This window comes from Carassius gibelio, chromosome A6 (genome assembly GCF_023724105.1).
Source record: "Carassius gibelio isolate Cgi1373 ecotype wild population from Czech Republic chromosome A6, carGib1.2-hapl.c, whole genome shotgun sequence".
Taxonomy (NCBI): Eukaryota; Metazoa; Chordata; class Actinopteri; order Cypriniformes; family Cyprinidae; genus Carassius; species Carassius gibelio.
Window position 1 is genome coordinate 14,572,184 of NC_068376.1, and position 19,052 is coordinate 14,591,235.

At 37.5% G+C, this 19,052-nt stretch overlaps 2 protein-coding genes across 2 annotated transcripts; one reads left to right on the forward strand and one right to left on the reverse strand.

The window, feature by feature from the left end:
• Positions 1 to 80: 80 nt before the first annotated feature.
• Positions 81 to 5,931, reverse strand: LOC128015490 (U3 small nucleolar RNA-associated protein 6 homolog). The gene is made up of 19 exons (XM_052599351.1): positions 5,378 to 5,931; positions 5,201 to 5,285; positions 5,032 to 5,073; positions 4,822 to 4,914; positions 4,669 to 4,716; positions 4,505 to 4,568; positions 4,227 to 4,345; positions 4,060 to 4,137; positions 3,888 to 3,969; positions 3,723 to 3,804; positions 2,850 to 3,025; positions 2,668 to 2,747; positions 2,404 to 2,481; positions 2,098 to 2,277; positions 1,355 to 1,435; positions 1,043 to 1,152; positions 690 to 756; positions 514 to 586; positions 81 to 418 (listed from the first exon to the last, which is right to left on the reverse strand). Exons 1-19 carry the CDS (start codon positions 5,467 to 5,469, stop codon positions 264 to 266), a joined length of 1,785 nt encoding a protein of 594 aa, XP_052455311.1. The 5' UTR covers positions 5,470 to 5,931; the 3' UTR covers positions 81 to 263.
• Positions 5,932 to 6,075: 144 nt separating this feature from the next.
• Positions 6,076 to 14,663, forward strand: LOC128015487 (polycomb protein suz12-B). The gene is made up of 17 exons (XM_052599349.1): positions 6,076 to 6,325; positions 6,539 to 6,700; positions 7,062 to 7,108; positions 7,212 to 7,276; positions 7,376 to 7,444; positions 7,969 to 8,018; positions 8,137 to 8,222; positions 8,353 to 8,584; positions 9,448 to 9,556; positions 9,668 to 9,773; positions 9,986 to 10,151; positions 10,279 to 10,367; positions 10,529 to 10,672; positions 11,004 to 11,161; positions 11,747 to 11,945; positions 12,079 to 12,158; positions 13,265 to 14,663. Exons 2-17 carry the CDS (start codon positions 6,556 to 6,558, stop codon positions 13,563 to 13,565), a joined length of 2,046 nt encoding a protein of 681 aa, XP_052455309.1. The 5' UTR covers positions 6,076 to 6,325; positions 6,539 to 6,555; the 3' UTR covers positions 13,566 to 14,663.
• The last annotated feature ends 4,389 nt before the right edge of the window (positions 14,664 to 19,052 follow it).

Consider the following 19,052-nt stretch of genomic DNA (forward strand, 5'->3'; position numbering starts at 1 on the left):
TTGTTTGTTTGTTTAGTGTGCTGATGCAAGTCAGGTTCTGTTAAAACACAGTGTAAAGCATTTCTTTAACATTAAGACAATTTTAAGTCATAAAATGTTTATTACTGGAACAGAAAAGCACAAAAGTCTATGCATCAACATGTTTGAACTTCATTTTTCCCAGCCTGCAACACGGGAATTGGGATTTTCAAAGAGAAATCACTGAAGCCAGTTTGTGGTCCAAATATGAACAATACAGAAAACACTGAAGATTTATGCTGTTTTTACATGTGCCCGGTCTGCAGAAGTGTGTACTGCGTGGTAAAACGTTCAACACTTTCACCCTCCAGGGTCTTAACAGCCCTCCAGTGGAGCTTCCCACAGTTCTCTGGGTTTCCGTGTCTTCCCAACTCTTCCTTGATATAGTCCATCCAGAGATCTAAAACATCAAATTATTTTGGTTAACTAGTAAAATATACATAAAGTATGAATGAGAGTTGCCACTTCAAAGGCTTTAAGCAATGAACCACTCACTTTCATCTGAGGAACCGAACTCACGAAGCGCTCGCTCATAGTAGTCTCTCAGGTTACTCATCTTTGGTGTCTCCTGGGAGAATAATACAAATCAGTAATACATTGTATGTGTTTATATACATGTCTGCTGGTTACTAGAGATTTTAGACGGCTGACAGGTGCTACATCACCTTTACCTGCTCTTTCTCAATCTCTATCATCATCATGAAGAATGCCTTCGTGAAGGGTCTGTGTTCATGCAAGCTGAAATCCAAGAGAAGGGGTTGTTTTAAAATTGCTTATGCCCAATTTCTATATATAGTAGTGTCCCAAAAGTCTAAAACCACATTGAAAATCTAATATTTAAAAATAAAACTGAAAATAACATTTCCGGATTTGGAATTAAAACAACTGTTTTAAACTAGAACAATGCAAAATATATTTGTAAAAATAATATAAAATATTTGTATTAGTGGCTTCAGCATTTTAGGACCCACTGTATATACAGAAAGAAAGAGAACCATAGAGCACAGCTGTATTTGATCTGTACCTTGTGAATGTTTTTCTAGCTCTTTTGTAACCACCAGTTTTATATGACCATTCAAGGTATTTTTCCTTCATGGCAGATGACACTGCAGGTACTAGGGAACGAAGACCTTTCTGCAAGTACAGGATCAGGAGCAATTTAATTACATTAACACTGTGGACTACATTAGAATTAAAACTTATGTAATCAAATTAAACATTAAGGAACCAGGAATATAAAAACATATCAGAAATGATCTGAATGCCTTTTTATCCACCATCATCACCTTGTCCTGGATGGGTTTTAGTGCAAACATATTTTTAAGTAATGTCCCACCTGAAAAAAGGTCTCCGTGTCCTCTGGTCTCTGTGAGATCATGCACCAATCAGCCTGCAGCTGCCATAATGGAAGACTTTCCTGTAGAACATATTATTGACCGATTATTAAATATATCATTTGGTTTAGGCTTCTGATAATACAATTCATGAAAATAAGAGCATTTGCACTACTGCTACAAGGATTTTGGACCTCATCATGTTACATTTCATTAGTAATGGGTTAAACTGACCATATTGTTTGGGGAAAAAACAAATAAACAAAAAATACAAAGATATAAAGAAAGACTGAGAAATGAAACAGGATAACTGTGCATGCTGATATCACTCTATATCATTATGTTCCCATGTGGTTGGAAACCAGCCTCTATGCAGGGTTATGGAACTACAACTACATTTCTCACTAGTTGGTTTATGAAAGAGTGCTGAGGACAGAGCAGAGTTAGACTAGCAGAGGATGACTCTTATCGCTTAACAGTAGAGCATGATGTTGGCAACACCAAGGTCTGGAGTTTAATTCCCAGGGCACGCATTTACTGATAAACTGTTTTAGAAGCAATGTTAAGTCACTTTGGATAAAAGCCATTAAAAGCCTTAATGTAACTATAGTACTTTTATTCAATTGTTATTTAATTTTTTTAAAGGAAAAGCATTCAGAAGAAGTTAATTTGTTCAAGTGGACTAATTAGGGAAAAATCTGCTGTTAGATGTCCCACTTAGATGCAGCTGTGGCACAACCGCTACCTTGGGATTCACATGTTTCAGGGCTTCCTGGAATAGATGTCCCGCCTCTGCACTCTCCAGCTGGACCAATGTCTGGAGGCTGAAGCTCCACATCTCAACTGATTGGCTGAAGCACTGGGTGGCTGTAATGGCGATCTGGGCAGCAGACACTGTATCCCCTGACGACAGCAGGACCTGTACCTGTTTTTTTTGTTGTTGAGGAAATAGAAATTGGCCTACATTATACCTGCAGCAGCATCAAGTTCTGCACAAGGTGTGTAAGCAGGAGGTTTTGTGACAGATTCCAATGCTAAGAGTGAACATTACCCAGTTCTTGTAGAATGACTCTTGCAAAAGCTTGGCATCGTGAGCACTCTGTAAGACTCGGAGTAATCGTTCCTTTCTCTGAAAAAGTGAACAGGCATAATATGTCCAAAAAATAAATTAAATAATAATAATCAGAAATGTAAAAATGGTTTAATATAATAAATCAAACTTCCCAAATACAGCAAGTCCATGTTAATCTGATCAAGATTATCATGAACACTGAAACACATTATGAAGAAGAAAAGAAAAAAACAGTTTTATTACCTTTTCCTTGAGTTCACTGACATTTGTCTTCCGCTTATATCTCTCAAGACAGAATGTGACATAACATGTCCACATGGCCTCTACAATAATAAATAACACATAAGTAGGCAAATAACACACTGCTAAAACCATGAGAATCCACTCATATTCCACCGCTGAATTCTAGTGTTACATCATGATACCTGTATTAAGGCTCTTAAAAGCCTCTTCATAAACAACACAGCAGCGTTCTTCTCTACGGTCTGTATCAGAAGCTCTTCCTTTCGCAGACTGGAGCTCTGGAGCCCCAGCAGCATCCAGCTCACGCTTAGCCATGAAATCCCACATCATGCAGTCATCGACATACTGACTCTGCAGTCTGAAACAAACAGTATTTAAACATCACCTTTTAAGGACTTCCTGTAAATGGATTTTCTCCAATACTAGTTTCAGCATTTATCTGTTCATTTACAATAAGTCCGACAGCATTTTTATTCAGCAAAAATTATAAATCAGTCAACCTCTAACTAAATGGATAGTTCACTCTGAAATTAAATTCTCACTGCCATTCACGAGAGTACCACAACTCTCACGCAGCGCATGCGTTTTCTATGTCATCAGCACCACACGTGTCTAGTGGTACTCTCGTGAATGGGGGAAGATGATGCCATGGAAAAGGAGAATCGTTGAATAAAGTCGTTATTTCTGTTTCCTTTGAACACAAAAAGTATTCTAGTAGCTCTATAAAATTACTGTTAAACCACTGATGTCACATGGACTATTTAACGATGTCCTTACTACCTTTCTGGGCCTTGAACGTGTGTAGTTCCGTTGCCATCTATACAGGGTCAGAAAGCTCTCTGATTTCATTAAAAATATCTTAATTTGTGTTGATGAACACAATTCTTACGGGTTTGAAACAACATGAGGGTGAATAATAAATGACATAATTTTCATTTTTGGGTGAACTATCCCTTTAATGTGATCAACTTAAAACTAAAAAAAAAAAAACACAGCAAGACACGTGTTTGCGTAAATTGTCTGATCTCAGAAGTGGTAGGGAAAAGACTCTGTACTCTTGGAGGATGGTGTCCTGTAGCTCCTTTGTGAAGTCAAAGATAGCAGCAATCTGTAGCAGCGACAAGATGAATTCAGCCCCTGATAAGACAAGACGGATAAATTTACAGCAGTCAGCTAATACAACCTGTTGAGTTAAACAGTTATGTGGAAATTTAGCTGACCTTTAATTTTTTGTGCAGCATCCCTGTACACCACCTCAGCAAGTTTCCCACTCAAGATTTCCGGAGAAAAATTATATTCCCCCTAATTTGAGAAAACATGTTTTGTTACTTGCTTTTTAATTAGCATTTTATTTACCCAAGAAAGGGCTCAGATATACACCTATAAACCTACCACATCTATTTTAGCTTGTTCCAACTCCTGCTGCTGTTTCCTCAGTTTCTCAGCATGCATGAGCTCCATCCGGAAATACTATGCACAGACAAATTATGGACCTTTTATAATGAAATGTTTTATTAGTTGTTACAAGCCAATTCAAAGAGATGCCAGTGTCTCCTCACCTCCTGATAGAGTTTTTTATTCTCAGGATGAAAGCGCAAGGCACGGAGGAAGAGATGTCGGGCACTCTCTGAAGAGTTTCTGTCCTCCATCTCGCACTTAGCAGCCATTATCCACAAAGCTGCAAGTATTATAATATTACTTTATTTGTGGCAGGCCATCGGCTTTGAAATATCTTACACATCTAAACCAAATGAATATGAATACTTTATAGAACAATAAAGATTTTAGGCAAGCCAACTAAAACTAAATTTATTTTCTTTTTTAAATAAAAGCTTACCTGGTTTGTCAGGATGGATAGCTAACATTGATGACAACACCTTGCTGAGCTGAGTCTTTGTGCCCTAATAAAAAGATGATGAGAACAGAATTAAATAATTAACATAACCATAAGAAAAGCACAGGCACTTTATAACAAAAAGTGTTATTAACAAAATCACATACCCATTTTTTATTAAAGGCAACATGTGAAAGCCAGAGCTGCACATCCTCCTACAGAAAGAGCATTGATTTGAAGCAAGGAAAAAAATGTACAACAAATTACAACATCTAAAGCAAGGTTATTGTTTTTGTTTTGTTTTTTGCATATTGTCCAACCTGCCATTTTGTTGTAGCCCTTCTGAAAACATGGTTTATGCGATGAATGATGGGATACTCAATTTCCTCCCGTTTAAAATGGTAACCAACTCTCTGTAAACATAACAGTACAGTTCAAAGGCATATATTCACTTTTACCATTCCACAATGTCAGGATTACCCATGACTAAAAATATAATTAAAAAAGAAATAAACAAAAGCTCTACTCACTGCTCTCCTCTTTTTGATAAGCTCTAGGACGTTTATTTCATACTGATGAAGAACAGAAACAAAAACACCCAATTACACGTCTCATGTTATACGCTATTAGGATCTTGGAACGGGTTAGAAAGGTAATTTGAAAACAAAATATATTAAACAGCCTTGTGTCAATACAGACCTGTATGTATGTAATAAAATCGTCTTTACTCTGAACTGTTCGGTGCAGCTTGTACTCCAGAGCAGTAGATCTTTTTAACATAGACCTGAAACAAAAGCCTTGTTTGAGGAATCTGTCTGTTTCAGAGTAGAACCGCTTGTTTTTATCTGTTGTGATTGTGTGTGCAGTAATACTCACTTGACTTCTTTATTGGTGAACAGACCCACTCTTTCCAACTGTTCAAGCGCTGGTATTCTCTCCTCTAATCGTTGTTGCACAATGTCAGCCATTTCTAAAGAGTGTAAGGTAAATCTTCAGATAAAGGTGTAAGATTTTCGCAGTTTTAGTGGAAGAACGAAACCTTGACTGTCTTCACATCCCTACACACGTGGGGACGGAAAGTTGTCATGTGGTCTACATCCGGTTGCTCATCAGAAAAACCTCCGACGGGAATTCTGCACTCGATTGATGGATCCTCGGTTTTTATTGTTTTTATTTTTAAAGCTCTTAATTTTAGGAGAACTTCATAATTTAGAATGTTTAAATTATGTATGTTTTCCTGAATATCGAAAAAGCTTTGTGGAGTGGCCGAGAGCCAACAGCTTTCAACAGTTTTCATTGTATAATTCGATTGAAATGTCGAACACAAATATCATTTCGGTACATTCTTTCATTGCTATTTTTATTTGAAATAATAATTTGCAATAGATAAGTAAACAGCCCGAGTTATGTGCTTTTCTTCCCCGCGTTCTCTCCCAGAATCAAAACATTCTTGGCGGCAATTTGTCTCCTCTACCAATCTTAATGTCGCGTCTATCAAGGCAAGTAAAGCCAATAGAAAACCTCGATGTCACCAGACGACGTCTCCGATTGGCTGCACAACATTGACATGGGCGGGTTCTCATGGCACTTCTCTCAATCACTCGGGCGATACAAGTAATATCGATATACATCACTTGGTTGATTTCTCCCATACAAAATAAACGCAATTTCGGGCGCAAATAACAGATATAAAAAAAAAAACACAACGTTTATCTAAACCAGTACGTGAACGGCCTGTACGGATGGAGAACCAGTTGCCGTTTAACTGTGTTTTCGTCGTTGTGAAGAACCGCATACTAACGTGTTTATTTTCATCGTTTGAGGGTCAGTGAGCAGACTGAGGACGTACATTTATAACATATTTACAACTCATATGTTTTATTCATATGAGTCATGTATTAGTCACAGAGACCGGTGACCACCGATATCTGATGTTTAGGTGATGGTAGGGAGCTGGTTGAAGGAGCGAAGTCAGCTGTCTGTCATTACTGTGCAAATATTCATTTTGCCTGGTGTTGTTTTGGTCTGACGTTTCAGTTAGTTGTTAGATCATAATGGCTCCTCAGAAATACCCGGCTCAGGTGATGAACTGTAAAGCGAATGGTGCTGTATACCCATCCTCTGGCATGAGCTCCATAAAGAAGCCCAAGATGGAGCAGCTGCAGGCCGACCATGAGCTCTTCCTGCAGGCCTTTGAAAGTGAGTCTGTGTCTGTCTCATTTCGCACACCAAGTAAAACTGATCTCCATTAGGAGAGTATTTTAACAACACACTTACATCTGTCACAAATCTTTATCATGATAAAGTTTTTTGTTCTGCTATTACTGCTGTTAGATATGTGGATCCTTGGATTTAATAGCTTTGTAATGCCTTATAGCTGTTTTTAAAATAATGCTGTTTTTCATCAGTATCTCTAAGTAATACTAATTTTGCAGACAGTTACTTAAAACCCTTTAGTTTATTGTTCATGAAGGGTTTAAAAGCCACATACAGAAGTTGCTTTGACTTTGAAGCTTTAAAATAGTATGTTTTTGTTAATTATTATGCATTTTGTCTTCAGAGCCTACTCAAATATACAGATTCCTACGAACAAGGAACCTAATAGCTGTAAGTATACCTTTATAAATTAATCAAAAGGCATAACATCAAATTTATATTAACATCTGGTCTGGTTGTACTTGTTTTTTACCACTTTCTTTCTCTTTCACAGCCGATATTACTTCATAGGACCCTCAACTTCATGTCTCATAGAAACTCACGAACAAATGCCACAAGGTAGGTCGTCTCTATGTTCTAATAATAGATATCTGAAAATCTGCTTTGCTTTGCTTTGCTTACAATGTGTTCATTAAATAAACTGGCGTTTTTCTTCAGGAAAACATTTAAAGTGGATGATTTGCTGTCCAATGTGGAGGGAATGAAAGGAGAGCCTGTGTCTCAGAGGTAATGGTCTTCAACAGATGTTTTGCACACTTTGTTCTTACACAGATATGATCCTAAAGGTTGTAATACATTACACAACTTTTATTTATCTGAATAGATTTTCAAGCAATAGGCCGTATACACTTGCCACCTTTATAAATGGTTACAGAGGAAAAACTGGGCATTGTATCCTCCATCTGAATTGTATCATAGTCTTAAGCTAAATAAGTCTGTGCCCATCACATATTATGCAATTTCCTGTGCAATTTGTCAACTCCAGTTTCCCTAAATTTGCAGAGTGGTTCTGATTTTTGGCAACTGGTGTTGACACTTCTAGTCAGCAAAGTTGAGCAAAAAATCTGGCCAAACGTTGTGTAGTCTATTAAATTGTGAGATAGAGAAGGCTTTGGCCCACTGTTTTAAGACTGACTGTGTTTTAAAGTGAGTAACTGAGTAGTTTTCAGTTGTGTTATACAAAATTGTGAAAGGATCATTTGGTTCTAAATAGTGATTTTTTTTTAGTAATATTTCATATGTGATTTCAGTTTAACTTCACATCTGCAACTGACATTCACTGGATTTTTTCACAAAAGTGGTGAGATTTTTGAAATCTAAATTTGCCTAAAGTGTACAGCACTAATGAACGTCTGAATGATCATATCTATATCTTACCATTATTTTAGAGTTCTGATATAATTTTGTTCTTTAAACAGATACACCATGTCAAAACTCAGAAAATGATCAAAACTCAGTTTCACTTGAGGTGCTACTCGTCAAAGTCTGTCATAAAAAGCGTAAGGTGAGCTCCTCTTTCATTTTATTTCATAACAATGTGTTATTTTGGGTTAATGTAAATGTAAGTAAATGTTTATATATGCTGCTTTAAATATCTCTCTTTTTTTGTTATGATGGTCATTCTGCTCCCTTAGGATGTCAGCTGCCCTATAAAGCAAGTGCCTACGGGGAAAAAGCTGGTGCCTTTGAACCCAAATCTCAGCCAGACCAAGTCTGGTGCCTTCCCTTCCCTGCTGGTGTCCAGCAATGAGTTTGAGGCCAGTAACAGTCACATGGTCAAATCCTATTCTCTTCTCTTCAGAGTGTCTCACGCAGGGAAAAGAGACCCCAATGGCTTCATCAACTATGAGGCAGATGAGAATTTTGGTGAGTGTATGTACACAGTGTGTGACATCTGTTAACATCAACTTCAAGTGTTAAATGCTGTGTAAAGGCTCTGCAGACTTCATCCTCATTTGTTTTATGGCTTTAGTGTGTTAGGTTAAAGAAAGTTCACCCAGAAATGAAAATGGTGTCATTATTTACTCATTGTCATGCTTTTCCAAACCTGTACAATTTTCTTTTGGTCCCTACAATTAAAGTCAATGGGGTCCAGTGTTCTTTGAACCCTACTAACTTACATTATGAGCACAAAACTGTTCTTTAGTCAACGCTGATAGCCTCGTGGTTAGTGCGTTGACATACAGCGCAACTGTGCTCACGGTGACCTGAGTACGCTTCCTGTCTTGAGGTCCTTTGTCGATCCTGGTCCCCTTTCTCCACCCAATGCTTTCCTGTCATCTCTTTACTGTCCTGTCCCAGTAAAGCAGTAAAAGACCCTTAATGTAACTTGTTCTTTAAAAAAAGAAAAACATATTCTTTAAAATATTGTGTATCACAGAATAAGGAATATCATACAGGTTGGATCAACATGGGTGTTAAAGCTAAGACAGCATTTCAAGTTTTGGGTGAACTAACCCTTAATATCCATATATCAAGGAGATAGATGACGATTTAAGAAGTATCATGTTTTTTCAGAAATTCTGATGGTGTGACTGACTGAAATCGAACCTTTTCTGTCGTCTGTCCATGATGATGTGAAGAGCAATTAAAGTCAGCACCCTACATTTTCAAATATAGTCAATACAGTTAATTGAGCACTGCCTTCCGCAGTTGTTGTAGCCTCAGCCTCACAAATGCCAGACAAATGCTAAAATGGAGCAGAACAGTCCTAATGCTTTTATTTATAGATGTGAAAGAGGAACTACCATCCAGAAAGAGGAGAAACTTATCCCACAGAGGTAACGGAGAGACCCCAGAAACATTTGTTGCTCAGATGACTGTTTTCGATAAAAACAGGTTAGTAATAGCAGTGCTTTCAGAAGGCTTCATTTTACTTAGAGGTCCCAGAAAAATTCCTTATGTGATGGAAAAACTGCACAGTATAGCTTTATAATGATTGTCCTTCAGACGGCTGCAGCTGCTGGATGGAGAGTATGAGGTTTCCATGCAACAGATTGAAGACTGTCCAATCAGCAAGAAGAGGGCCACATGGGAGACTATACTGGATGGAAAGGTTGGTTATGTGGCGGAAATAAGCTGCTGACTTTCCTGTTAAGCACTAAACAAAGCCAGTGGGGTGTTGTTTGGCAGTCAAATGTAGTCCTACATTTTTATTTAAAAAAAGCTAGCTTTTAAAAATATTACTTTATTTTCCAAATTGTAGTAGATGTATGATTTCATTAAGTGGCAATGTAGATCTTAACTTTTGATTCTTGTATTTTGAAGAGGCTGCCCCCTTTTGAGACCTTCTCTCAGGGACCCACTTTGCAGTTCACTCTTCGCTGGACAGGTGACTCTTCAACGGCCCCTGTGGCCAAACCTCTCTCCACTCGCAGTTCTGACACCAGCACCACAGAGAACAGAACCAGCACTCTCCGAAATGCACCTGTTGGTAAGGAAGCAAACTAGCATCGGTTTAAATTTGTTAGCAATCATGGCCTGCTTGGTCTGTTTAGATTTTATGAAGTTTCTGATTCTGTAATGTCTGTTTAAGGCTGTTAATCATTTTATTCTTTTAGTGGTGAAGGATTTAGTGAGCACCAGCATACAGCCCAGGAGAGAGCAGTCGCTCTGTGAACCCTTACAAAAGCTACGCATCTTTTATCAGGTAGCAATTATGAACTCTTTATTATAGGACATATATGTATATTGCACTATTTAAAGTCACTTGCATACTACATCATCGAAAACACAATTTACTCATACTGCAGTGTAAAAACAAATTTCCAGAACTTTATGCAACATGCTGGTATTTCTGTTTGTCCACAGTTTCTGTACAACAATAACACTCGTCAGCAGACAGAGGCCAGAGACGACCTGCACTGTCCCTGGTGCACACTCAACTGCCGTAAACTCTACAGCCTGCTGAAACACCTCAAACTCTCCCACAGCAGATTCATATTTAACTATGTGGTGAGCACAGTAGGACACATTTATAAATATCTGCCTGTTTAATTTCAACAGATGAATAGAATCAATTAATTAGGTAAAAAATTATTTATATAGTTATACATGGGGCTGTGTGGTAGGATGATACAGTATATATTGTGGTAACGATATAAAGTGTTTATGCATGGAGATTTTTATCTTGGTATGTAAATATATCCATTTATCTGTATGCAGTATTATAAGTTATTGATACATTAGAGTAAAGCAACACGCATGAATGAGAAAAACGGTAATGAGTGTAAAAAGCTGAGTTATTTCTGCTATAACTGTTGTTCTTGAATTCTATGTATTCCAGCCTCATCCTAAAGGTGCTCGGATAGATGTGTCCATAAATGAGTGCTATGATGGCTCATATGTTGGCAATCCACAAGATATCCACAGCCAGCCTGGCTTTGCCTTTAGCCGCAATGGCCCTGTTAAGAGGACAGCTGTCACTCATATACTTGTTTGTCGGTATGAAACGGGTCTCAATGTGTCTGTGTTTTAGGAAAAATGCTATTATTGTTGACTAGAGGGACATTTTGATTGATTTTAGTTTTATGTGTAAACCCAACATTAAATCAAAATGCACATTTCTCAATTAATAATGTAATGTTGCAGCTTTTATTATAAATGATTTATCCATAAAAAAAAGTATGGCCATGATTTCTAATTATTTTGAATTCAAACCCCAGGGTTTTGATGTCAAAATAAATACAGGATGTGCATATCGAATAAGCTGCCAGAATCCCTGTAAAGATTTTTATGAAGAACAAAATGGGGTTATGTGCTTAAGTCTTCGAATTGGGTTTTACTTAAACCATTATCAGTTTTACTTGAAAAAACATTTACATGACCTAACTTATTGTTGGCATATTAAGCATAATCTATATGGTTTTGCATCAGTCACAAGTGTTCTTTTTGCTGACTAAATCATGTATGTGGTGCAAGTCCTAAAAGTATAATACAGATAAATGCAGAATACTCCTGTTTTATATATGGTTGTGATGCCAGAAATGTTAATCATGGATGTTTAATAATCTCTCACTTTCAACTTAGGCCAAAACGAACAAAGCCAAGCCTGTCTGAATTTTTGGAGTCTGAGGACGGTGAGCCAGAGCAGCAGCGGACTTATGTTAGCGGACATAATCGCCTGTATTTCCACAGCGACAGCTGCATGCCCCTCCGTCCACAGGAGATGGAAGTTGACAGTGAGGATGAGAAGGATCCAGAGTGGCTCAGAGAAAAAACCACCACGGTTAGTCAACAAGATAGTAATTGATATTTATTTGCATTTGAATCCAACAGTTTACACTCTTTTATGTATTATGAGTCTGACTGAAACTATTCAGTTCATGCGTCATGATCAGTACGTTTTGTTTTGACTGAAGCAAATTGAAGAATTCACAGATGTCAATGAAGGAGAAAAAGAAGTAATGAAGTTGTGGAATCTTCACGTTATGAAGAATGGGTAAAAATGCATTCTTGTTGTTTGTCTTTTGCTCATGTTAATTGTATTATTAGAACATTTATCATACAGCCGTGGCCAGAAGTTTTGAGAGTTACACAAATATAAATTTTCATTAAGTCTGCTTTATATGAAGGCAATTTGCATATAGTCCAGAATGCTATAAAGAATGATTAGATGAATTGCAATTTGCCATGAAAATAAACGTAACCCCGAACAACTTTTGGAGGATGGTCTGGTGTCAAGAAGGGCAGCAAAGAAGCTAATTCTTAAACAAAAAAATGTGAGGGACACACTTAATATTCTTCAAAAGTACAGGGATTGGACTGTGGACTGGGGTGAAGTAATTTTCTCTGATGAATCCCCTTTCCTATTGTTTGGGGCATCTGGAAAAAAAACTGGTCTACAGAAGAAAAGTTGAGCGCTACCATCAGTCCTTTGTCATGCCAACAGTAAAGCATCCTGAGACCATTTGTGTGTGGGGTTGCTTCTTGGCCAAGGGAGTGCGCTCACTCACAGCCATGAATGAAGAATTTTACAAAACATCCTCTGAGAGCAGCAACTTCCAACCATTTAAGAACAGTTTGGTGATGAACAATGCCTTTTCCAGCATGATGGAGCACCTTGCCATAAGGCAAAAGTGATAAAGTGGCTTGAGGAACAAAACAACAAAGTTTTGGGTCCATGGCCAGGAAATTCGCCAGACCTGAATCCCATTAAGAACTTGTGGTCAATCCTCAGGTGGGTGGACAAACAAAAACCCACAAATCCTGACAAACTCCAAGCATTGATTATGCAAGAATGGGCTGCCATCAGTCAGTATGTGGCCCAGAAATTGATTGACCGCATGTCAGGGCAGGTTGCAGAGGTCTTGAAAAAGCAGAGTTAACACTACAAATATTGAGTCTTTACATAAACTTCATGTAATTGTCAAAAAAGCCTTTTACAGTTATGAAAATCTTGTAATTATACTTCAGTATAACATAGCAGACTTTATTAATATTTGTGTCATTCTCAAAACTTTTGGCCACAGCTGTAGACTTACAAAAACATCCAACATTGGTGGAATATTGGTGATGTCCTTATCTTGCTATCTCTCCTTTCTCCAGATTCATTTGTGATAATCAGATGAGTCAGGCGAGCATGCTGTTTGTGGAGAACTATGGGCCATACATCATTCGCAGAAATTTGTGTCGGAACTTTCTGCTTCACCTGGTCAATCTGCATGACTTTAACCTAGTCACCACAGCAACCATTGACCGGGCCATGGCCCATATGAAGGAGATGGAGGAGTCACTTCCTGAACTAGAGGAGGGGCAGAATTCAGCAGATGCCACTTGCAACGGGCATGCTGTGTCCTTGGGAATTTCATTACATGGCAAACGCTCCAAAAGTGGAGTATCAGACTGACAACAGTCGGTTTTACAAGAAAAATTATGAACATAATGAACATACTCTAGTTTGAACTCAAATTCTGCATACTTATCCCATGGAATCATCAATCTCAATCAACAATATATGTGGCTTAGAGCATTTGTTCTATTTCTGATCTGCCAATATATGTTCATTTATTAATAAGGGCCCCCTTTGAGCTGCTGGTATGACAGACTCACTCAAGTACTGTTGACTGAATTGATGCAATTTTTCAACGTGTTGTCCAGTGTTTTGGACACACTTTCAAACCAATATAATTTCTGCAGTCATGTCTAGTATAATCTTCAGTTTTTCTTCCGAAAACCCATTATGCGAAGAAGTGAGTTACTATAGGAGTACTGTTAGTTGACATTTTCTGTATATATTTTATAATGTTGTTTAATCACTGCATTCAGTGATTATTTAGCACATGGTAGCACTTGTACTACTTATTCAGTGGCTGTAGAATCAGAATTGGTGACATGGACACTAATTTGTGATATTCAGGTTTCTCAAATTGATTGGATTGTTTTAGATTGGACCGATCAGTATATAGGTTTCACAGGGAGTGAGAAGATCCTTCAATATTAGAATGGCATCTTCTCTGAATATTTTTTTAAATACCAGTTATATTGTTAATTAGCAATATAAAAGCACACACATGAAAGGAGAAGTGAGCCACTAGAAGTCCTTGTTTCATAAGTCTTTGTAAATCAACCTCATTATGCCATTTGAAGTGAGGATTAAGAGCAGTTTTAAATCCAGTGTAGGTGATGTCAAACTGATGTTAATATTGAATGTGTTGTTATAAAATAGTTTGTTGTTATTACAAGGTTGAGATGTTGTACATGCCAAAGTATATCAGAGACCGTATCCTTTTTTCCTTCGATTTGTTTCATCTGCAAAATGCACAAGTTTGGTCTACACAAAACTATTTAGAAATTAAAGATGTGTAAATGTTTGGTTTAAATGCATTTTAATTAATTGTGCTCAAAACTGCTATTGGTTCATCTATTATCAAAGATGTAGTGTTTCATAAGTCATTCTGAATGATGTAATAATAAATAAAAAAAATCAGGAAACAAGTGTTTACAATGCTAGAGAAACAATTTATTTAATAGTAAATGCTAGGTTACTTTTCTTCATCTGTGTATTGAACTTGCAGTGGATTTCTATGGGCAAGAAGTCACACTCCCTCAACAAAAATATCCAATAGTCGGAGTGAACGTCATTTGTAAGAAGCGATCTTATGGACCCTTTTCACATTTGAAATGTGAAATTATTCAGCCAAGCGATGATATCTCAGATCAATATTTAGTTTTGTGCAAACTTCATATAGCTAAAACTGTAAATTCTACTTCTTGTTACAAGTTTGGTCGAACCATCACTTCTACCACAAAAGACTGCTTTGTAAGTAATCTTCCTGATGTATCCCAATTCCTTAGAATATCCAAAACCTCCGAACAACTTGATGATGTAACATAAACATAAATGCATGGATTAACATTTCTGCATTTGACACTGAGATCATAGGCCGTAATTTAGATATATTTTTGAGATGGCAAAAGGCAGTTTTACAAATGCTAGAAACGTGGCTTTCTAAGGAAAGAGTGCTATAAAATAGCTCACCTAGGTTCCTAACTGAAGAACTGACAGAGCAGCCATCAAGTCTTAGGCAGTGTTCTAGTTTATTACATCCATAGTTTTTAGGTCCTATAGTTAACACTGTTTTTTTTTTTTTTTTCAGAACTTAGCAGTAAGAAATTACTCATCATCCAGTTTTTTATATCAACTATGCATTTCATTTGTTTTTCAAATTGGTGTGTTTCACCGGGCCGCGAAGAAATACAGAGCTGAGTATCATCAGCATAACACTGAAAGCTAACACCATGTTTCCTGCTGATATCTCCCAAGGGTAACATGTGAAGAGTAGCAGTCCTAGTACTGAGCCTTGAGGTACTCCATACTGCATTTATGATCGATATGATACCTCTTCATTCACTGCTACGAATTGATGGCTGTCATATAAGTAATATTTAAACCATCCTAATGCACATCCATTAATGCCAACAAAGTGTTCTAGTCTATGCAAAAGAATGTTGTGATCAATTGTTTCAAATGCAGCACTAAGATCCAATAGCACTAATAGAGAGAAACAACCGTGATCAGATGATAAGAGCTGGTCATTTGTAACTCTAGAGAGCAGTTTCAGTTCTATGATACGGTCTAAATCCTGACTGAAAATCCTCACAGATACAATTTTTCTCTAAGAAGGAATATAATTGTGAGGATACTACCTTTTCTAGTATCTTGGACAGAAAAGGGAGATTCAAGATCGGTCTAATAACTAGTTATTACAATAATCTAACCTTGAGGTCATAAATGCATGGATTAACATTTCTGCATTTGTCATTGAGAGCATAAGTCGTAATTTAGATATATTTTTGAGATGGGAAAATGCAGGTTTCACTGCATGGTTACAATTTTATCTCTAATAGTATCGATCTTAGAAGTAAAGTAGTTCATAAAGTCATTACTGCTGTGATGTTGGGAAATGGCAATACTTGTTGATGCTTTATTTTTCATTAATTTAGCCACTGTATTGAATAAATACTTGGGGTTATATTTGTTTTCTTCTAAAAGAGATGAAAAGTAATCAGGTCTAGCAGTTTTTAATACTTTTCTGTAGGATAGGTTACTTTCCCACCAAGCAATACAAAATACTTCTAGTTTTGTTTTTCTCAAGCTGCGTTTCATTTTCCGTGCTTTAGGGTGCGAGTGTGATTCTTCTGCACAATCTGACGTTGCTGCAGCCTGAAATTAAACTACTGGTATCGCCTGGTCAGAAGAGAACTGGCCCCCCAACTGTGATATATAAATAAAGGTGACTTGACTTGACTTAATGCTTAATTGGGTGGTTGTTCTGCAAGTTTAATAAGCAAACTCCAACTAGTCAAAATGCAGCGGCTAGAGCTCTTAGTACAATCAGGAAGTATGACCATATTAGCCCGGTCTGTCAACACTGCACTGGCTCCCTATCAATATCACTGCTGACTGTTATTTGCTGCAATGTTAAGTTTAGGAATGGAATATATCTATGGCAAAATGAAGACACCATTCATTCTACCTCAGCATAATAGAATCAAGAAGTGACTTCCGTAAGTATCTCTGAAAGAAGGGCCTTTGCGGAGAACCTACTAGAGCCGATGTTCTGACAAATAATGTTACCAACACTGTATTTATAATAGGTTTATTTATAATAGTCTGCTAGGTATTTTTAAAGGCAGCTGGTTAAAAGAATGTAAAATGAGAGCACTTAGGAGAGGAGAAGACCAGAAGAAAGGAGGATAAAGAAGGAAATCAGTAATGGTAATGAAATTGCAGACTGCAAACACATGCAGTTATTGCAATAACGAAATACAACATTAATCTGTATTTTTTTCCTTTATTTTCTTAAACTGACAAATGTGTGAATAGTGTGAAAGTGAAAGTGACGTGACATTCAGCCAAGTATGGTGACCCATACTCAGAATTTGTGCTCTGCATTTAACCCATCTGAAGTGCGCACACCCGGAGCAGTGGGCAGCCATTTATGCTGCGGCGCCCGGGGAGCAGCTGGGGGTTCGATGCCTTGGGCACCTAAGTCGTGGTATTGAAGGTGGAGAGAGACTGTTCATGCACTCCCCCCACCCACAATTCCTGCCGGCCTTGGACTCGAACTCACAACCTTTCGATTGTGAGTCTGACTCTCTAACCATTAGGTCACGACTTCCCCTAATACATTTCTTTGCCTTTAGAGTTGTGGGACTCTGGTGATTTTGAAGGTGATACTGTGTCTATAGACCATGAGCAGGAGCTGTGTAATACAGTGGTGCTCATGATTGGTCCATTAGGAGTGGGTAAAATGGCTGCTGTGTATGCCTGTGCTCAAGAGCTGGGATTTAAGGTCTCGGTGCAATATGTTCTATTACATTTATTACAATAAGCAATATCCTGACTGGCTCTTAAACCAGCATTATTTGCATCTTCCTCTGTTTCGTGGTCACACAGGTGTTCGAGGTGAATATCTCAGTCCTGCGCTGTGGTCATCCCATTCTCTCCCAGCTGACAGAAGCATTTCAATCTCATCAGGTGGACATTCAGAGAAATAAAAACCTTAAAACGGATCTTCCTTGTGAATGAACTTCTTTAGTTTATACAGTTTGAATCAGAGATCAGTGTCTGGTTTTAAGGACAACAAACAAGGTGATCAAGAATCAACGTGTCCTTCTAAAGGTCCTAATTCAGTTGGACAGAACCGAACAGAGTGATTATGGTGATGCACTTCATGATTTGTATCTCTGCTGTTAAATGATTATGACCGCATTAGAATTAATAAATTGTTTATTAGTAAATTGTTGATTTTATAAATAACTAATTTTGCTGATTTAACCCCCTTTACATTTTCCCTGAAGTTGTTGGATTCCTTGCAGCTATTAAGACTTTGATGAGCACAACCAAAAGAACCATGTTTCTGACAACCAATGGTGAGCGATGCTTTATTGAATCAAATCCACTAAAGCATTTATTTGTTTGTTGTAATATTGCTTCTTCACAAACCCATCATTTAGTGGAAGACTTAAGGGGGATTTTGATTAAATCCATTTCCTAACTCCTTCACTGGTGAGAAAAACCAATGTTTTGAAAAGCAGATATTGGAAACTACTTGTTTACCTTTTTATACTAAAGTTGTTGTGCAGTTGTTTTAAATAGCTATTATGGCACTGTTGTTATTTCAGATAATTGCATAATTATTTGAATTAATTATATTATGTATGATATTAAACTTAGCAAACCATCAGGAGCTATCTGCAGTGTTTGTGTGTGGTGGAGATTGAAGAACATGAGGACTGATCCAGAGGAAGTGGGCTTTTTGCTGTGTCAGAATAAGGGGGATATCAGACAGAGTATTCTCCAGCTTCAGCTCTGGGTCTGTAGGGCTGAAGGGAGCACAGAACAACAAATTCCCAAGAACATATTTAAAGTGAGCCAGACTGACATTCATGTATGCAATTATAGAGATGCAAGTAGTGGTCAGCTCCAAAAGTTTTTTATTTTGCACGATCACGATCACCAGCAAAAGGTGTTGCTGCTGTCTTAAATCTTATTACTAATATAGAATATTTGATTACAACTGTACCCATTCCAAGTATCCTTAAAGAATCTGGAAATTATTATTATTATTTTGCTAATTATATGTATACTGGAAATGAGGGCAAGTAAGTTGAGAAATTACTTTATGCTGACTGTCTCGCAGAGCTAGTAAGCCACTTGCACTGATTCATAAGCAGAAGTTAATGTTTGCATTCTGTCTTAAAATACATAGTGTGGATCCCGGACTGAGCTGGTAAACAACAGGTGTCTGGAGATCCTGGAAGAAAAAATGGGAGCAAGTCTGCTTTACTCAAACATCAGAAGTCTCTTTTCTCCACATTTCTCATCTGC

Bases quoted from the DNA above. Each gene is read 5' to 3' on its own strand.
- LOC128015487 (XM_052599349.1), top strand. From the start codon at position 6,556: ATGGCTCCTCAGAAATACCCGGCTCAGGTGATGAACTGTAAAGCGAAT. The intron at 7,277-7,375 runs GTAGGTCGTCTC...GTTTTTCTTCAG, and splicing joins TCACGAACAAATGCCACAAG to GAAAACATTTAAAGTGGATG. The intron at 10,673-11,003 runs GTGAGCACAGTA...TATGTATTCCAG, and splicing joins GATTCATATTTAACTATGTG to CCTCATCCTAAAGGTGCTCG.
- LOC128015490 (XM_052599351.1), bottom strand. From the start codon at position 5,469: ATGGCTGACATTGTGCAACAACGATTAGAGGAGAGAATACCAGCGCTT. The intron at 4,915-5,031 runs GTGAGTAGAGCT...TTATGTTTACAG, and splicing joins TTATCAAAAAGAGGAGAGCA to AGAGTTGGTTACCATTTTAA. The intron at 4,138-4,226 runs GTGAGGAGACAC...GTCTGTGCATAG, and splicing joins ATAAAAAACTCTATCAGGAG to TATTTCCGGATGGAGCTCAT.